Consider the following 18126-nt stretch of genomic DNA (forward strand, 5'->3'; position numbering starts at 1 on the left):
CCGCTCTGAAATGTACATAGGACAGTTCCAGTCATGTTTGTATTTAGATACAGATCATTATAGAAGTGGTGAGATGTTTCAACATGAAAATGTTGTTGCTATTGCATAAATCAACTCCTTTGTTTTCTGGGACTACCTCACAAAAATCAAAATATTGTATATCTGAAATGCATAGTAGGAATATAAATCAATCACAAATATAGAGCTAACTGGCAGAGACATGAAATGTAATTTGCAAGGTTACTTGGACTAGTTACATAATCATAGGAACAAACGCAGACTAACTGGCGCTGAGTTCTTTAAAGGCTGTAATTCCTATATCCTCACCACCAGAGTGCAGCAACAGCCACAGCATTCATCTCAGATGTCAGATGCTCATCATCATTAACGAACAGTCAGTCACCTGCTGCATAAAACTGCAGCTCGCCACTGCTGCCTGCAAAGGTGTAACATTCATGAACATACAGTTCATACGATTGTTGCAATCAGCAACGTATGTTTAAGTGTATAGATGTCCATCAATTTGAATTGAACTTTGAATTGAATTGAACTGGGTGAAAAATAAGAAGAGAGAAGCCACTTGTCTTGCCAACGTCAACTGTAAAGTCACTCTCGGAACAGTGGGGAGAGAGAAAGGGAGAGGGGGGTAGATAGAGAGAGATGTGCTCTACACCCTGCCGGAATGGATTAGTTGTGGGAAACAATTGACACCTGCAGGCTCATCTCCATTCAGATTCAGAGTGTTTATAGTCACATGTACTGGGGTTGCAGGTGTGTTTGCAGTGTACAGTGAAAACCAGCAAGCTATGGTCCTGTACCAGGCAGCAAGTGGGTCCTTCCTCCTTGAAGGACCATTTATATAGGGCCAGGTAGCGGAGTGGTTAAGAGCGTTGGGCCAGTAACCGAAAAGTTATTGGTTTGAATCCCACAGCCGACTAGGTGAAAAATCTGTTGATGTGCCCTTAAGCAAGGCGCTTAACCCCAATTGCTCCTGTAAGTTGCTCTGGATAAGAAATGTTGTGACTCACTAAATGAGTCAGTCATCATGACGGTGTAGACCAAGTCACACTCCCACTTAGATGATCGACTGGACTTCTAATGTAGCACAGCCGTTACTTATGGATCCCCCGGAGATGGGTTGTAATAGTCTAAGAGCGCCTATGGCCCTTTCTTAATGTGGGATGTAGCAAATGCACTCAATCCACATGAAATACATTAGAATATCATTAGCTACATAATAAAATAAGAGGGGGGGGGGGGGGGTTATTAGCACAATCAGTGTAGCCTTCTGTTTGTTTTCTTGGATAAGCTTTCCAAAACCATTCCTCTACCTTGTAAAAAGCTGTTCTTCCTACTGACACAGAATGTACAATTCTGGGTGTATCTGACCTGAACAGTAGCCCTGATCCACAAAGTGGCTCTGTTCGAGTATCAGGTTTCATGTGGATTATGATGAGGCTTGTGTTTCCCTCCAACTGGTAAGGCCATTATTCACACAGCAGGCACAGCCTCGCCACAACAACAACATTAGAGCCTCACCAATATGTTTTTTGGGGTCCGATACCGTTTCTGATTTTTTGGGGGGCAAAACTTTCCGATACTGATATATCTGCCGATATACTGTTTTACAGCGGGGAAATAAAAAAATGGCCATCCAAAATAGCAATTGTCCACTAACTATGCTACAAACTTTGTGACAATAATGACACAAGAATGTCCACAAGTGTTCAGATAAGCATGAAATTCCTTTTTTTCATCCTATTTTTTGAATACCGGTTATTGTGGAGTTATCAGCCGATACCGATATTGCATTAAAAGGCCAATTTCGGCCGACAATATCAGTGAACCGATATATCAGTCCGGCTGTAAACAACATTACCGTCTCCAACTGTAAGCAAACTCTGACAGACCTGCTTGTGGCCAAGTCAAGCCAAGAAAATGCACTTGTGCAACTGAACAGTGGTGGAAAAAGTACTCTATTGTCATACTTGAGTAAAAGTAAATTTACCTTAATAGAAAATAACTCAAGTAAAAGTGAAAGTCACCCAGTAAGATACTACTTGAGTAAAAGTCTAAAAGTATTTGGTTTTAAATATACTTAAGTATCAAAAGTAAATATAAAAGTAAGAATTGAAAATTCCTTATATTAAGCAAACCAGACAGCACAATTTTCTTGTTTAAAAATTTACGGATAGCACAGTCCAACACAATCGTTTGACATGTTTCTACTGACTGTTACGGAACTTTTTGACATTTCGTCTGCTTTAGTGAACGTGCTTCCTGACTTTGGATTTGTTTACCAAACACGCTAACAAAAATAGCTATTTGGACATAAACTGTATGGCTTCCTTTTGTGGCTGAACGCTGTTCTCAGATTAATGAATAGTGTGCTTTTGCCGTAAAGCTTTTGAAATCTGACACAGCGGTTGCATTAAGAACAAGTGTATCCTTAATTCTATGTAAAACATGTATCTTTCATCAATGTTGATGATGAGTATTTCTGTTATTTGACGTGGCTCTCTACAATTTCCCCCGGATATTTTGGAGGCATTTCTGAACATGGCGCCATTGTAAACTGAGGTTTTTGGATATAAATTTGAACTTTATCGAACAAAACATATATGTATTGTGTAACATGAAGTCCTATGAGTGTCATCTGATGAAGATCATCAAAGGTTAGTGATTCATTTTATCCCTATTTCTGCTTTTTGTGACTCCTGTCTTTGGCTGGAAAAATAACTGTTCTGTGATTTTGCGGTGACCTAACATAATAGTTTGTGGTGCTTTCGCTGTAAAGCCTATTTGAAATCGGACACTTTGGTGGGATTAACAACAATATTACCTTTAAAATGGTATAAGATACATGTATGTTTGAGGAGTTTTAATTATGAGATTTCTGTTGTTTGAATTTGGCGCCCTGCACTTTCACTGGCTGTTGTCATATCATCCCATTAACGGGATTGCAGCCATAAGAAGTTTTAAGATACAAGTATATAAGGAAGTAGAGGTACTGTCAATGTCATATGAATGAGAGTACAGATTCGTATATGGGAGAGTATATCCAATCGGTCCAGATGAGAACTAGGCTGTCACAGCCAATCATACCAGTCAAGCAAGTTCAGTCAGACACCCAACAGGGGTCACATTACAATTCATAGCAAACATTCTTCCAATTAGATACAAGTTGAATTTAAGTACAAAACATTGTTTAATTTTGAGACAGTTTTTTTCCCACTAAATATACTGTAGATTTCCCCATCACCATTGGAGTTAGAGATCATATTTACTTGTTGTTGAGTGTCATTGCACTGATAAGTGTATACGTGGGTGTTTGCTGCAGTGTGCTGGCAAGAGGGGGGGAGCGAGGGTAGCTACACCTGTGGTTCCCAAACATTTTTGATAAAGTTTTTCAAATGTTCTTGTGATCCACCAGATCAAAACATAAAAGATCACTGCAGACCACCATTAATTGACTGATGTCATTGATTGGCTCACTTGGTTTCCCAGGTTTGAATCAGTTTGTCCCACACCATTGACCCCCCATTTGGGAACCACTGAGCTACAACCATTGAGCTTCTTGTGGGTACTGGGTAGGTGTGTGGGTGAAGGAGAGAGTGAGCTACACCCCTCTCTCCAGGGCCCTGCCCTCTCTCCTTACCTGCAGCAGTGATTCGGCCTTCCCCAGACCCTTGTCCGTCTCTGATAACGCCCCCTCCAGCTCCTCGCTGTGCCTCCCCTGGCTCTGTAGCTCCGCCCTCATCGCCCCTAGGGACTCCTCACCCCCTGCCTGATTGGCCCTCCCAGGCGGGGCGGCGCCACCTAGGCTCTCCTGTTGGATCTGCTGCTCAAGCTGGGCGGAGCGAGACGAGAAGTCGTGGAGTCGCCGGCCGCAGTCGTCCATCTTGGAATGGAGCTCCCCCAGCCTCCTCCTCATCCCCCTCTCTCTCTCCACCTCCGCCTGCAGCTCTTCCTCCCAGAACGTCTCGTGGGCCAACTCGGCCTGGTTCCTCCTGGCTGCCTGCTCCAGAGCTTCCATCTCCTCCGGGAGACGAGCCTCTGGGACAGGGGAGGGGGCCGGGGAGGCCCTGTTCCAGGACCGAGAGTCTCTCTCCATGGCTTCCAGCTGGGCCTCAATGGCCCTCAGCCTCTCCTGCTGCTGAAGAACCTGCCGGAAAACCTCCTCTTTGGATGGGCCCACTGGAGGGGAGGGAGAGGAAGAGTGGGGGGAGGGAGAAGGGGAGTGTGAGGAGGGAGAGGGGGAGTGGGAGTGGGAGTGTGGGGAGGGAGCATAGTGGGGAGGGATGGGGCTGGGTGAGGCCCTCTGTTCGGGGGAGTCGCGGGGAGACTTTCTGATGAGCTGCTTGGCTTTGGTTCTGGGGGAGGTGGAGGGCCCCAGGTTGAAGGTAAGGGACTTCTTGGGCTGGTTGTGTTTGAGGGGCTCTGGGTTGGGGTGTTTGGGCAGGGGAAGAGGGGTGACCCGGTCCTGGCTGGAGCCAGAGCCAGACCCTGGTCCATCACTGCTACTGGGGCCGGTGCGGCGCAGGAAGAACTGGACATCGTTGCTGTGCTGGCCCAGCTTGGCCAGGGACTCCAGGGGCTTCTCATTGGCTAACAGTTGCCTCTCTGAGTCCCTCAGTCTCTGGATTAGCACGTAGCGACCCGTCTGACCTGTGGCAGGAAGAGAGCGGGAAAGAGATTGGGAGAGAGAGGGAGAGACAGAGAGCCACAAATCACCACACATACCAGACATCACCACACAAATGCACAGTAAGTGGGCATCATGTTGACACCCAAAGTTCCATAATCTATACAGTTAACTGCTAGTTGCCCTCTCTCTGGCTCTGGGCTATGGCTAATGGCTATACAAGACTCTAAACTCTAGGTCTGCAGTCCTTCACTCAACTCTCTCTCACTTCTCTTAGCAATGAAAAATATGAGTAGAAGACTGTTGTATAAGTCTTATACAACATATAAACATGTTCAAACAAACTGAAATCTCCATGAGGACTCTGAAATGAGGACAAGCTCTCCCTAATGACCTGGCAGCCGCTCACTCACAGAGGAAAGGAAACTGCTAAATATGGAGTTTTGTTTTTGGCACTGCAGTATGCGGCTTCAGTACAGCCTGAGAGTGTGGTGACAGAAGCTTGCTCCATACCAAGTCAACTCCTAGCCCCTTTCCCCCTTGGCACTTCTTTGAGGTCAGAAAGGATGGGATAGGTGGAAGACACCTTGCCCTATGATCAGTGGGATTCTCACCATATTGCTGAATCCTGTCCAATCTTTTCAGATTGGTGACTATGGGGTAGGGGCCAGGTGACTATGGGGTAGGGGCCAGTCAGGGTTGGTTTGGAAAGAGCCTTAAGGATGTCGAGGGACAGAACTTGTACCCTAGAGAGGAAGAGGAACTGAGATACTGACCAATGGCCTGAGCCAGTGCGATGACCACATCCTGGCAGGAAGTCTCCTCTGATAGGCCACAGACAACGCGCACCACTCCATCCACCCAGACCTTCAGCTCCATCTGAGACGCAACGCTACGAGATGTGACAAGGACTTCAGTTTAGATCCGCTTGGCTTGGCTCGGTTTGGCTCAGTTCAGCATTGCATGGTACTACCGACTCCTCTCTGCAAGGAAGAGAAACATGGATAAGATTAAACAACACCCTCACAACCAACCAACCGGCCGTACCAAAATACTATACGTGTTACAAGGAACATGTCGAACTTCCACAACGTTATCTAGCCAAAGGGGGTGAAAAAAAGTAATCCCTCAAGACACAGCAGCATATTATTGTTGCTAAATTTAACACACCCTGTAGGCATCTGTGTCACATACAAGTGGCCCATTTCCTTCTCCATCTGTTGATTATTGAGGCTATGGGTTTAGCATCTCTCCTGCAGGCTCTATACGTAACAGAGACGTTTTGACGTCAGGCCCTGCGTATGTGTGACTGAGTCTACCAGTAGTGACTGAGGTTTACATTTCCAGCCCACTGCCCCTGGGGAGCTGAGCAGAGCCGAGTATTGCGTTCCTGAAGTTTCCTGTTGGTTAGTTAAAGCTCCGACGGTACCTCACGGACCCGAGAGCGTCAACACAGATCTATAACCCAATTAATATCTCCACTTCCCTCCTTCAAAGACGTTAAAACAGCTTATTGCCAAGAGGAGTGGACAGGCAGAATGCACTGTAGCCACTCGGTGTGTGTGTGTGTTACACTTTGATGCCTCCCACCAGGAGCTGACCTGGCAGACCTGGCAGACTTGGCAGACTTGGAACTTCAGAGACTGTCTCTGGGAAGAGCAGCGCAGCCTAACACAGGATGAGATTTAAGCCTGAGTGTATTTCACAGTGACGAACAGGAGCAGCACTTACCACTTCCCTGTGTGCCGATTCATGACTATGCTTGATCTGTATTCCACTAATAACAAGGCGATAACATGTGTAGCCTGACTCAAAGTCAATAAAGCACACACAGAAACCTTTTTTTTTATGACAGTAGTAGTAGGCTAGGCCTATAAAGTGTCTCAATTGGCACATGATAACTCAGTAAGGCCAAAGACACCAATATGGCAGCGTGATCCTTAGAAAGGTTCTGTCAACATGAGTAATAGATCATATGACCCACTTGCTGTGTAACTGGCACACAGCACAGCTAGTGTTCGAGTTCCTCCCCCTAGCCTAGCTCCTCCCCCTCCTCTCGCTGAGGTGTTTTTACCCAAATCCTCTATTATCTCCTCCCCATTGAGTGTTGACTGTGGTCCAGGCGCCACCTACACGGGAGCTGCCCAGCAGGAATGCACTGACTTCATCTCATGAGCACAACAATTCCAGCTTTCTTAACAAACCGTCATTATTACGGTTTATATACCATTACTAGCTCCCCTCCCTGTGACCAAGCTACCCCCAACATTACTCATGATGTGGTATTTACAGGCCAAACACTGGATGAGCTGGGGAGCAACAGGGGAGCACATTTGGCAACAGGACACAGAACTATTCACAACACCACCACACAAAGGAGTCACAACTCAACATTGTCACATTTGTATCTATCTTCCGGTTACTCACACAGGCTGTTTTCATTTAGAATGCAAGTCAGGGAGGGAGGGTTCATCTGCTTATCAACCTCACCAAAAGAACATTCTAGCACTATGGTGGAATTGTCACGACTGCACATAAAAAACTCACACACAGACCAAAGTGAGTTCACTCTATTCGAGATGAGATTAAATGAGTCATCAATCTCTATCGCATTGCTTATCTCCTTCAACAACAGCCCTCTTTCCTTCCTCTGGTATCGGTCAGGCCGAGAGCAGTGGAATGCTACCTTACAGGCCTGTGTGAGAGAGAGGGAGAGAGACGCTGGAACAAACTCTCCTTTGTCTATGAGAAGACTAGGACTCTAAAAATACACTCAGTAACCCAGTAAATCAAACATGGCATGCAACACCAACCCATCATAGTGGCCTGAGAGAGACACCACTCAACACACTCAGGTAGGAAACTGGAACAAACACTACACCTGAATTCTACAAAATGGCTTCCATTCCTTGTCACTTGTATTGATCCTGCAGAACTGGACGATAGGTGGAAGCAGGTGTAAACGTTGATATAGGCTTCCAAAGATTTTCTTTCATTTATCTAGTGTTTTCAGATGGTTGTAAAATCAGTTGGTGAGATAAGGTGAGGACATATTAGATAAGAAGAGGGTAACGCTTTGGATTAACAGAGGTATCTGTCCTCTGACCCCTATACATTAGCTCAATCCCATATAGCACCTCACCTGGCCAAGTCGTATGTCCAAACGAGCCCTAGTGTGACAGGTTCTCACGCTGCCTATGACACCCTGTGACAGCTTAGGAGTTGAGTGTGCCATGACAAGCTGTCCTCCCACAAAAACACACCTCCTAGACAGTGAAATGTGATCAAGCACACCAACAGGAAATAAACCAACCACGTTACTGCCTGGTTATTCTCACTGTTTGTTTGTCACAGGAACAACGGTGGTATCTATGGGGCAAACCATGTAAAAAGCCCCATGAGCACTATCATGTGAAGTTTATAGGAGAACATACAATTTGGTGTCAAATGGAAGCTAAGAGAAATAAGGCATATGTGTTTTTAAACCATTTTCCAGGAATAAGCAAAGTTTTTTATTTACTGTACTCTACTGTGATGTCCAAACTTGTGAAACATAGACGTCTGTAATTGGTTCAGATTTTGTCTGGCCAGGGCGAACTGACCAAATTTCAACTACTTTCAACATTCAAGGACGTCCACTGTCAGTCGGTGCTTGATGGCAGGTGTCAGTAAGAGCTGGGAGAAGTGACATTATATTGAGAGAGGAGAGAGAGAAAGGGGTAGAGTGAGAGGGAGGGGCTGTCAAGACTGTTTTCACAGTCTTGCCTTGACCACTAGAAGACAGAAAGAGAAAAAAAAAACCTTATGAGCTCAACATAACAACATGTCAGTGGAAGGGAGGACAGTAGCAGGAGACCAGTGGAAGGGAGGACAGTAGCAGGAGACCAGTGGAAGGGAGGACAGTGGAAGGGAGGACAGTAGCAGGAGACCAGTGGAAGGGAGGACAGTAGCAGGAGACCAGTGGAAGGGAGGACAGCAGCAGGAGACCAGTGGAAGGGAGGACAGTAGCAGGAGACCAGTGGAAGGGAGGACAGTAGCAGGAGACCAGTGGAAGGGAGGACAGTAGCAGGAGACAAGTGGAAGGGAGGACAGTGGAAGGGAGGACAGCAGCAGGAGACCAGTGGAAGGGAGGACAGTAGCAGGTGACCAGTGGAAGGGAGGACAGTGGAAGGGAGGACAGCAGTAGGAGACCAGTGGAAGGCAGGACAGTAGCAGGAGACCAGTGGAAGGGAGGACAGTAGCAGGAGACCAGTGGAAGGGAGGACAGTAACAGGATACCAGTGGAAAGGAGGACAGTAGCAGGAGACCAGTGGAAGGGAGGACAGTAGCAGGAGACCAGTGGAAGGGAGGACAGCAGCAGGAGACCAGTTGAAGGGAGGACAGTAGCAGGAGACCAGTGGAAGGGAGGCCAGTGGCAGGAGACCAGTGGAAGGGAGGACAGTAGCAGGAGACCAGTGGAAGGGAGGACAGTAGCAGGAGACCAGTGGAAGGGAGGACAGTAGCAGGTGACCAGTGGAAGGGAGGACAGTAGCAGGAGACCAGTGGAAGGGAGGACAGTAGCAGGTGACCAGTGGAAGGGAGGACAGTAGCAGGAGACCAGTGGAAGGGAGGACAGCAGCAGGAGACCAGTGGACGGGAGGACAGTAGCAGGAGACCAGTGGAAGGGAGGACAGTAGCAGGAGACCAGTGGAAGGGAGGACAGTAGCAGGAGACCAGTTGAAGGGAGGACAGTAGCAGGAGACCAGTGGAAGGGAGGACAGTAGCAGGAGACCAGTGGAAGGGGGGACAGTAGCAGGAGACCAGTGGAAGGGGGGACAGTAGCAGGAGACCAGTGGAAGGGGGGACAGCAGCAGGTGACCAGTGGAAGGGAGGACAGTACCAGGATACCAGTGGAAGGGAGGACAGCAGCAGGAGACCAGTTGAAGGGAGGACAGTAGCAGGAGACCAGTGGAAGGGAGGACAGCAGCAGGAGACCAGTGGAAGGGAGGACAGTAGCAGGAGACCAGTGGAAGGGAGGACAGTAGCAGGAGACCAGTGGAAGGGAGGACAGTAGCAGGAGACCAGTGGAAGGGAGGACAGTAGCAGGTGACCAGTGGAAGGGAGGACAGTAGCAGGTGACCAGTGGAAGGGAGGACAGTAGCAGGAGGCCAGTGGAAGGGAGGACAGTAGCAGGTGACCAGTGGAAGGGAGGACAGTAGCAGGAGACCAGTGGAAGGGAGGACAGTAGCAGGAGACCAGTGGAAAGGAGGACAGTAGTAGGAGACCAGTGGAAGGGAGGACAGCACCAGGAGACCAGTGGAAGGGAGGACAGTAGCAGGAGACCAGTGGAAAGGAGGACAGTAGTAGGAGACCAGTGGAAGGGAGGACAGCACCAGGAGACCAGTGGAAGGGAGGACAGTAGCAGGAGACCAGTGGAAGGGAGGACAGTAGCAGGAGACCAGTGGAAGGGAGGCCAGTAGCAGGAGACCAGTGGAAGGGAGGACAGTAGCAGGAGACCAGTGGAAGGTAGGACAGTAGCAGGAGACCAGTGGAAGGGAGGACAGTAGCAGGTGACCAGTGGAAGGGAGGACAGTAGCAGGAGACCAGTGGAAGGGAGGACAGTAGCAGGTGACCAGTGGAAGGGAGGACAGTAGCAGGAGACCAGTGGAAAGGAGGACAGTAGCAGGAGACCAGTGGAAAGGAGGACAGTAGCAGGAGACCAGTGGAAAGGAGGACAGTAGCAGGTGACCAGTGGAAGGGAGGACAGTAGCAGGAGACCAGTGGAAAGGAGGACAGTAGCAGGAGACCAGTGGAAGGGAGGACAGTAGCAGGAGACCAGTTGAAGGGAGGACAGTAGCAGGAGACCAGTGGAAGGGAGGACAGTAGCAGGAGACCAGTGGAAGGGAGGACAGCAGTAGGAGACCAGTGGAAGGGAGGACAGTAGCAGGAGACCAGTGGAAAGGAGGACAGTAGCAGGAGACCAGTGGAAGGGAGGACAGTAACAGGATACCAGTGGAAAGGAGGACAGTAGCAGGAGACCAGTGGAAGGGAGGACAGTAGCAGGAGACCAGTGGAAGGGAGGACAGTAGCAGGAGACCAGTGGAAGGGAGGACAGTAGCAGGAGACCAGTGGAAAGGAGGACAGTAGCAGGAGACCAGTGGAAGGGAGGACAAACACTGACACACAGGTCTAGTCTGGTGCTCTGAAGGCTAAGGCTGACTCTTGCCACAGCTTGTTTTAGGATTGAATAGGGTGAATAATCAGGTGTTCTTCCTCAGAAGAGAGAGCTCCTTGCCCTGATAACCTCTAACCATGGTAACCATAGACACATTCCTGTGGCTACTAACTCACTTGATAGATCACTCTAAACACACACCCACATTCACAAAGATTCACACACACATGCACGCTCACGCAAACGCACACAGATTCACACAAGTACACAGTTTTTCAAAAGTATCTTTAATCTGATTACAATCTTTTTGCTGGTAGCATGACTGCTAATGCAAACGCACACAGATTCACACAAGCAAGCACACAGTGGTCCATGCCAACCAATTCTAAGTTTCCACCGTACAGTAGAGGTGATGGTCATTCAATGGTGACATTTGTCTAGTTTAATGTCAGCCAAGCTACTAGGGTCAGCTCTCAGGGGAACAGGAACACACATCTACACTCGACAGAGCACAACACACTCAGTACAGGTTTTCCTCAAGTCATCAGCATCAAAGCCCACACCAACACACAGGCAGCATATATCTTTCCATCTGTGTGTAAAAGACTGTTTGTATCTGTATGAGTTACAGTGTCGGCCTGTATACAGCACAGGGCCCAAGACAAGCAGAGCATGAAGTGGCCTCCATATGTACTCCACAGCTGTTCATAGAGGGGAACACGCATACACACATTCACATTCAGAAAGACACACCTACTTACTGTACGTCAGACACACCTTAGAATAAAGGATATGGGAAAACTTTCCGCATGTGCTTTAGGATATGAATCCGATCCAACACCTGCCCCTTAGGCAGTGAAAAGCAAGGAGCGGTATGGGTGGATGTGTGCCCACACTAACTGTGCTACATGCTAATTCAAATCTATCCCCGCCCCTCAGAGAGAAAGCACTGTTGACGCCAAGGCTCAAAACTATTATTGTACAATCAAAGAGCGAGAGAGAGAGAGATTGAGTATCCCTTGTCACTGAGTAGTCACATGGAAGAGAGGAGAACAATGAGGAACAAAGGCCAGTGTACAGCACACACACCCTCAAAGATGACGCACACACACACAGAGTTTCAAATACGTTCTCTTTCTCTATGAAACACAAACATTAAAACAAAATCTCTGTTCTCCCTTTTGTCCTCACTCACAGGCAAACACACACAGTCCTTGACACACCAACAGCCAGTACCAGTGTAAGTATCACCCCCAGCTCCCTGAAGTAAACAGTGTGATAATGAATGTCATTCTGGCGGTCTGGACAGTAGGCAGTGCCCTAGCGACGGGCACGGCTCTGCCTGCTGTGCCACTCTCACCCCCGGGCAGAGACAGAGACAGTAAACAGCTGGCACCAACCACCCTCGTCCCATCTGCACTTTGGGGAGACTCATTGTTACAATGGTCACACATGTATTCCTCTGGGTTCCTCTTGCTTTGCACCCCAGAGACACTGATTGCTGCTCCTATCGGTAATGTACAACAACATAGTCTGTCACAATGGGCTCCACATATTTATGTTGTCCTCACTCTCGCTTTGTTTGTTTGGCTTGACACTCATTACCGGCTTTGTTGGTTCTGTCCGTCTTGTCAGGCCGTCTGTTTTATGACCATTCTGCCCCAGGTGGGACAGCGATAACGCTATAATAAAACTGTTGATTAAACTTTCTTTTGTCCTCTAACATCCATTCCCTCTATTCTTCTTCTGTCCCTCCATCGTTCAGAGCAGCTCCACAAGTGAGACAGATAAGACTAATAAAACAGCCAATTAGGTCAAATCATCGTCATCTGCATCCAGCAGGGTTCTGACAACATAACCGCACCACCGGATGTCTCCACTACAGAGCATGTAGTGAAGACAAGATGACACACACGTCCAGTGGTTTGGAGCAGGTGCTAGAGGTCAAGGCTCAGGCTCAGCAAAAAATAAAAGAAGACTCAAGAGTCGAGAAACATTACAAAATGTTGTTTCAATAAACCACATGGGAGCGTACTGTAGATCTGAGTGTGCAGTCTTCTTGTACCTTTATTTAGCAACAGTCCAGAGCAAGCAGCCTAGCAGTTTCTAACTTCCTTGGATGTCTGAGGAGGAGAAAGACAAGAAGCTGTCACATTCTGACACTCTAACCACAGACATAAAAAGCCCACAAAACTGCATCCTGCAGTAGGCCATATCTAAGCATATGTGTTCACATGCAGAAGTGATTAGCAGTAGCTTTGTCCTCCTACAGAGCTGCACTGACTGACTGACTGACTGACTGCAGTAGAGATCAGGGAGTGGTCACAGGCCCTGGAGGAAATAAGATCTGTGAACTCAAGCCTCCACATGCTGGCCTAAAAAGGACTTTAATTCCTGGAGAACTTTTCAAACAGGACCACACCTCAGACTCGAGCGGATTAACCTTTACAGTCTGTGACAATGTAATAAAGAGGTTTGAACAACAACAAAACTTCAACGAAAGGTTTAGTTTATTAGGTCTTAGCAAAACAAAAAAAGCAGAAAGGTCCCTGTGTGTGGAGGTAGAGGCAGGTTTTTTCTCCTGTCTCACAGTCTGTATAGCTGTGTGTGTGTGTGACGTTTTTTCTCTCACACAGAGGGGGCCAGGCTGCTCTGGCCTCTCTAGACAGCCTGGTCTCATAGACTAGGCGTAACATAGTAAAAGTACATTCGGTACACTCAAATTTGGTATGGTTACATAAGACAGAAGGTTATTTGAGTAAATAACGAAAGTAGGTTGGTTGGTTGGTCAGGTTGATGGGTGGAGGTATAACGCAAATGTCTAGTAACCCAAAGGTTACATATTCAAATCTCATCACGGACAACTTTATAATTTTTGGTAATTAGCAATTTTACAACTACTTACTACTTTTTAGCTACTTTGCAACTACTTAGCACGTTAGCTAACCATTCCCCTCACCTTAACCTTAACCCTGTAACCAACTCCTAACTTAACTTTAACCCTAACCCTAATCTTTATCCCTAATCCTAACCCCTAGCCTAGCTAATGTTACCTACCTAGCTAATATTGGCGTTAGCCACCTAGCTAACATTATTCGCAACAAATTGGAATTGGTAACATTTCATATGTTTTGCACATTTGTAACATATTGTACGAATCGCAATTCGTGACATATCATATAAATTGTAATACGTAACATATGACAGACATCCAAAATGAATACACACCATGCGAAATGTAACATATCATACTAATTGGCACATCCCGGATTTACATTTAATATGTTACATCTACCCCTGAGTCCAGATTGGACACAGCTTGCTAATTAGACTGAGTGGTTGCCTGGTTTTCCGGCGAATGGAGCGCCGAAACAACTCATGAATAATGCATTTCACAGCACATTAATTTGGCAAATATTTCTCTGAACAAATCCCAAACACATGTGACCGATCGGCAGAGCCTCTTTGAAAATATCCCCTCTGTCTGTCTGTCTGTGGTAGCACTATTCAGATGCTAATGATTTAGCAGGAGGCATCATAAAGTGTGGTAATAAGTGGTTTCAGCCACTCATATAGAAGAACACTTCACTGCTACAGACATCAATATCAACTCATTATACTGATTGGCTTGCTGAAGCCTTATATCCTCCAGGTTTGTGGGTTTATTTGCTGCAAGAATGAAAACACATTTTATAATAAATATGTGTTCTCAAAGCCTGTCAACAGTGTTTTAGTGGTTAGTTAATAATGTGGACACCTGTGTCTCTACGGCTCTGTGAAATGACAAGGCATATGCCAGCCAGGCATTGTTGAGCAACATCTCATTCAGTTTAAAAGATGCAGAGTAACCACCCAGTTGGATCCATATAAACCAACAGTAGCAACATACAGTATAAACACCAAAAACAATAAGGCTAACGGACAGACCGACAGAGACAGACACACAAGACATTCAGAGTGTCAGTCCTGCAGCCGAACAGCACAATGTGAAAACCACAGTCTGGGTGAAATCCCAACGATCATCAACTAGCTACCAAGAATGGCAATACTAACAAAGAAGTTGACTTCTCATCATCACCAGTCAGAGTCCGTCAGTGGGACAGTGACTTGATGACAGGTTCCTACTCTAAACCACAGAAAAAGCACACATCTGGGCAAAACGATTTATATAGTCATGCCCAATCAGAGGTTATGGTGTGGTTTAATCATACCAAGAGAAGAATATAGGTTTAGCTCACACTAATGACTCACCCCTACCTCATCCACTCACTGGCCTGACTAAATTCACTGTTTTTGGCTGATTTAACTAACTCAACAGTTATGTTCACTAGACCAGTGTTTTCCAAATGGTGGGTCAGGGACAACTGGTGGGTCACAGCTGATTCCTTTTCAATCGTTACATATCACTTCTCCATACTATGTCATGTATTTCCTGTGAATCTAGTAATGTTTTATTCCCGTGTTCAGAAAAATATCTCTCTCACTTGCATTATTTACCAAACAGTACTGTGAAAGTAGCAGGTGGCCACTAGATTCCGTAGTTCCTGTCATACCGCCACACTCTTTTATCCATTTTGCTGGTCAATTGTGTTTATTAAATAGATCACAGCATTTCCTTTGCAACTTTGGGTAGAAAACCAAAAGATTTGGCTCATTATGAAAATAAATTGTGTTGTCATCTTCACAATTCAAGCCAGTCCTCCTTGAAAGTAATTCAGTTTCTCCTTCTTTTAAACTTAATCACAACAATGGAGCCGGAGAAGAAGGCTGACGTTTTATGTGTCCCCAACCGATTGTATTTTTGTTCGTTTCTTTGCGTTGTTTGTAAGAATTTTTTAAACTTATTTTGTAAATAATGTTGCCGCTACCGTCTCATGACCGAAAATAACTTCTGGACATCAGGACTGCGATTACTCACCACGGACTGGCAGAATAATTGTTTTCCTTTAACGAGTCTGACGAGCCCGATGCGAACGATATTTTGCTTTCTCGGGAACAGGCCCAGATCCCCGTGATTTGCGTGAAGAGGAGGCAGAGCAAAAGGGGCCAGAGGGCGGGCTGCCTTCTGAGAATTAGTAGGCGATCGAATAAACCCCCACTTCCTTCCATTCTGCGAGCAAACTTGCAATCTGTTGAGAATAAATCGATGACCTACGCGGAAGATCTTATGCTTCAAAGAGTTGTGGCTGAACGACTATCAACATACAGCTGGCTAGTTATACTATGTACTGGCAGGATAGAACAGCGGCGTATGGCAAGACAACAGGAGGTGGACTATGTATTTTTGTAAACAACAGCTGCTGCACGATATCTAAGGAAGTCTCAAGGTTTTGCTCATCTGAGGTAGAGTATCTCATGATAAAGGGAACACTATCTACCTAGAGAGTTTACATCTACACTGCTCAAAAAAATAAAGGGAACACTTAAACAACACAATGTAACTCCAAGTCAATCACACTTCTGTGAAATCAAACTGTCCACTTAGGAAGCAACACTGATTGTCAATAAAATTCACATGCTATTGTGCAAATGGAATAGACAAAAGGTGGAAATTATAGGCAATTAGCAAGACACCCCCAATAAAGGAGTGATTCTGCAGGTGGTGACCACAGACCACTTCTCAGTTCCTATGCTTCCTGGCTGATAGGCCTAATCACCGACGACGCCTGACCGTATTGTGCAACGTGATTAAGACAAAGGAGATGATTGTGGACTACAGGAAAAAGAGGACCGAGCACGCCCCCATTCTTATCAACGGGCTGCAGTGGAGCAGGTTGAGAGCTTCAAGTTCCTTGGTGTCCACATCACCAACAAACTAACATGGTCCAAGCACACCAAGACAGTCGTGAAGAGGGCACGACAAAATCTATTCACCCTCAGGAGACTGAAAAGATTTGGCATGGGCCCTCAGATCCTCAAAAGATTCTACAGCTGCACCACCGAGAGCATCCTGACTGGTTGCATCCTGACTGGTTGCATCACTGCCTGGTATGGCAACAGCTCGGCCTCCGACCGCAAGGCACTACAGAGGGTAGTGCGAATGGCCTAGTACATCACTGGGGCCAAGCTTCCTGCCATCCTGGACCTAAAAATTGTCAAAGACTCCAGCCACCCTAGTCATAGACTTTTCCCTCTGCTGCCCCATGGCAAGCGGCACCGGAGAGCCAAGTCTAGGTCCAAGAGGCTGCTAAACAGCTTCTACCCCCAAGCCATAACATCTAATCAAATCACTACCCACACTACCCCCCCTTTACACCGCTGCTACTCTCTGTTGTTATCATCTATGCATAGTCAATTTTATAACTCTACCTACATGTACATATTACCTCAAATAACCGGTGCCCCCGCACATTGACTCTGTACCGGTACCCCCCTGTATATAGTCTCACTATTGTTATTTTACTGCTGCTCTTTAATTACTTGTTACTTTTATTTCTTATTCTTCTCCGTATTATTTTAAACTGCATTGGTGGTTAGGGGCTCATAAGTAAGTATTTCACTGTTGTATTCAGCACATGTGACTAATACAATTTGATTTGATTTGTGTCCAGGAAACGGATCCTTTGTGTGTGGTTTATTCCCTTCAGAAAAGGTCTGTGTTAGTTACTGCTAGAACATTCCTGAACAACCAAACAATTAGGCTACAGCAGTTCTAATGGTTTCAATGTTATGGTCTTTAAGGGTCTTCAATGGTAAAACTCCCAAACACACACTGTATAGTGTTTTGCTATTGTAATGGTATTGGGTTGCTCTGTGTTTTCTGGTAAATATCACTAATCACAATACAAAGAGCTGTTTTTTGATAATTTTATTGAAAAACATAAGACTGCCATTCAATTCATAATTTTATTATGATTGTAACGACTTTTTAGTCCTTAGCTCATTTCTCCTTTAAAGTTTTGGGCTTTTAGGAAAAGTGTTCATTTGAGAATTGCATAGGGATAGCCATCTCATAGATCGGCCACTTATTGGACTATTCAATGAAAGTTGGGTTTAAGCATTAGGTTAGGACAAACTGAATTTCTTTCATGGAGGACTGGCTTGAAATGTGACAATGACGACACAATGTTTTTTCATAATGAGCCAAATCTATTGGTTTTCTGCACAAAGTTGCAAAGGGAATGGTGTGATCTATTTAATAGGCACAAGATACCAGAAAAATTGATAAAAGAGTGTGGCAGTATAACATGAACAGCGGCATATAGTGATACTACTTTATGGTAAATAATGTAAGAGACTTCAATTATTAATTTCTCTGAACAGGGGAAAAAAACATCACAGGAAATACATGACATAGTATGGAGAAGTAATACTCCAAGCCACAGCT

At 46.0% G+C, this 18126-nt stretch overlaps 1 protein-coding gene across 7 annotated transcripts in view; it reads right to left on the reverse strand.

Moving 5' to 3' along the window:
• The window catches only part of LOC129866926 (ras association domain-containing protein 8-like), a 55674-nt gene that overhangs the window by 3010 nt on the left and 34538 nt on the right, over positions 1-18126 (reverse strand). For 5 of the 7 annotated variants that reach the window (XM_055939962.1, XM_055939964.1, XM_055939963.1 and 2 more), the window contains 2 exons: positions 5422-5628; positions 3659-4668 (listed from right to left, as the gene is read on the reverse strand). In XM_055939962.1, the coding sequence (XP_055795937.1) occupies positions 3659-4668; positions 5422-5524 (1113 nt within the window). In that variant the 5' untranslated portion in view covers positions 5525-5628. Of the gene's footprint in view, positions 1-3658; positions 4669-5421; positions 5629-12864; positions 12923-18126 lie in introns of all 7 variants that reach the window. The other 2 variants (XM_055939966.1, XM_055939967.1) reach the window with 1 other exon arrangement.

Source organism: Salvelinus fontinalis, chromosome 12 (assembly GCF_029448725.1).
Source record: "Salvelinus fontinalis isolate EN_2023a chromosome 12, ASM2944872v1, whole genome shotgun sequence".
NCBI lineage: Eukaryota > Metazoa > Chordata > Actinopteri > Salmoniformes > Salmonidae > Salvelinus > Salvelinus fontinalis.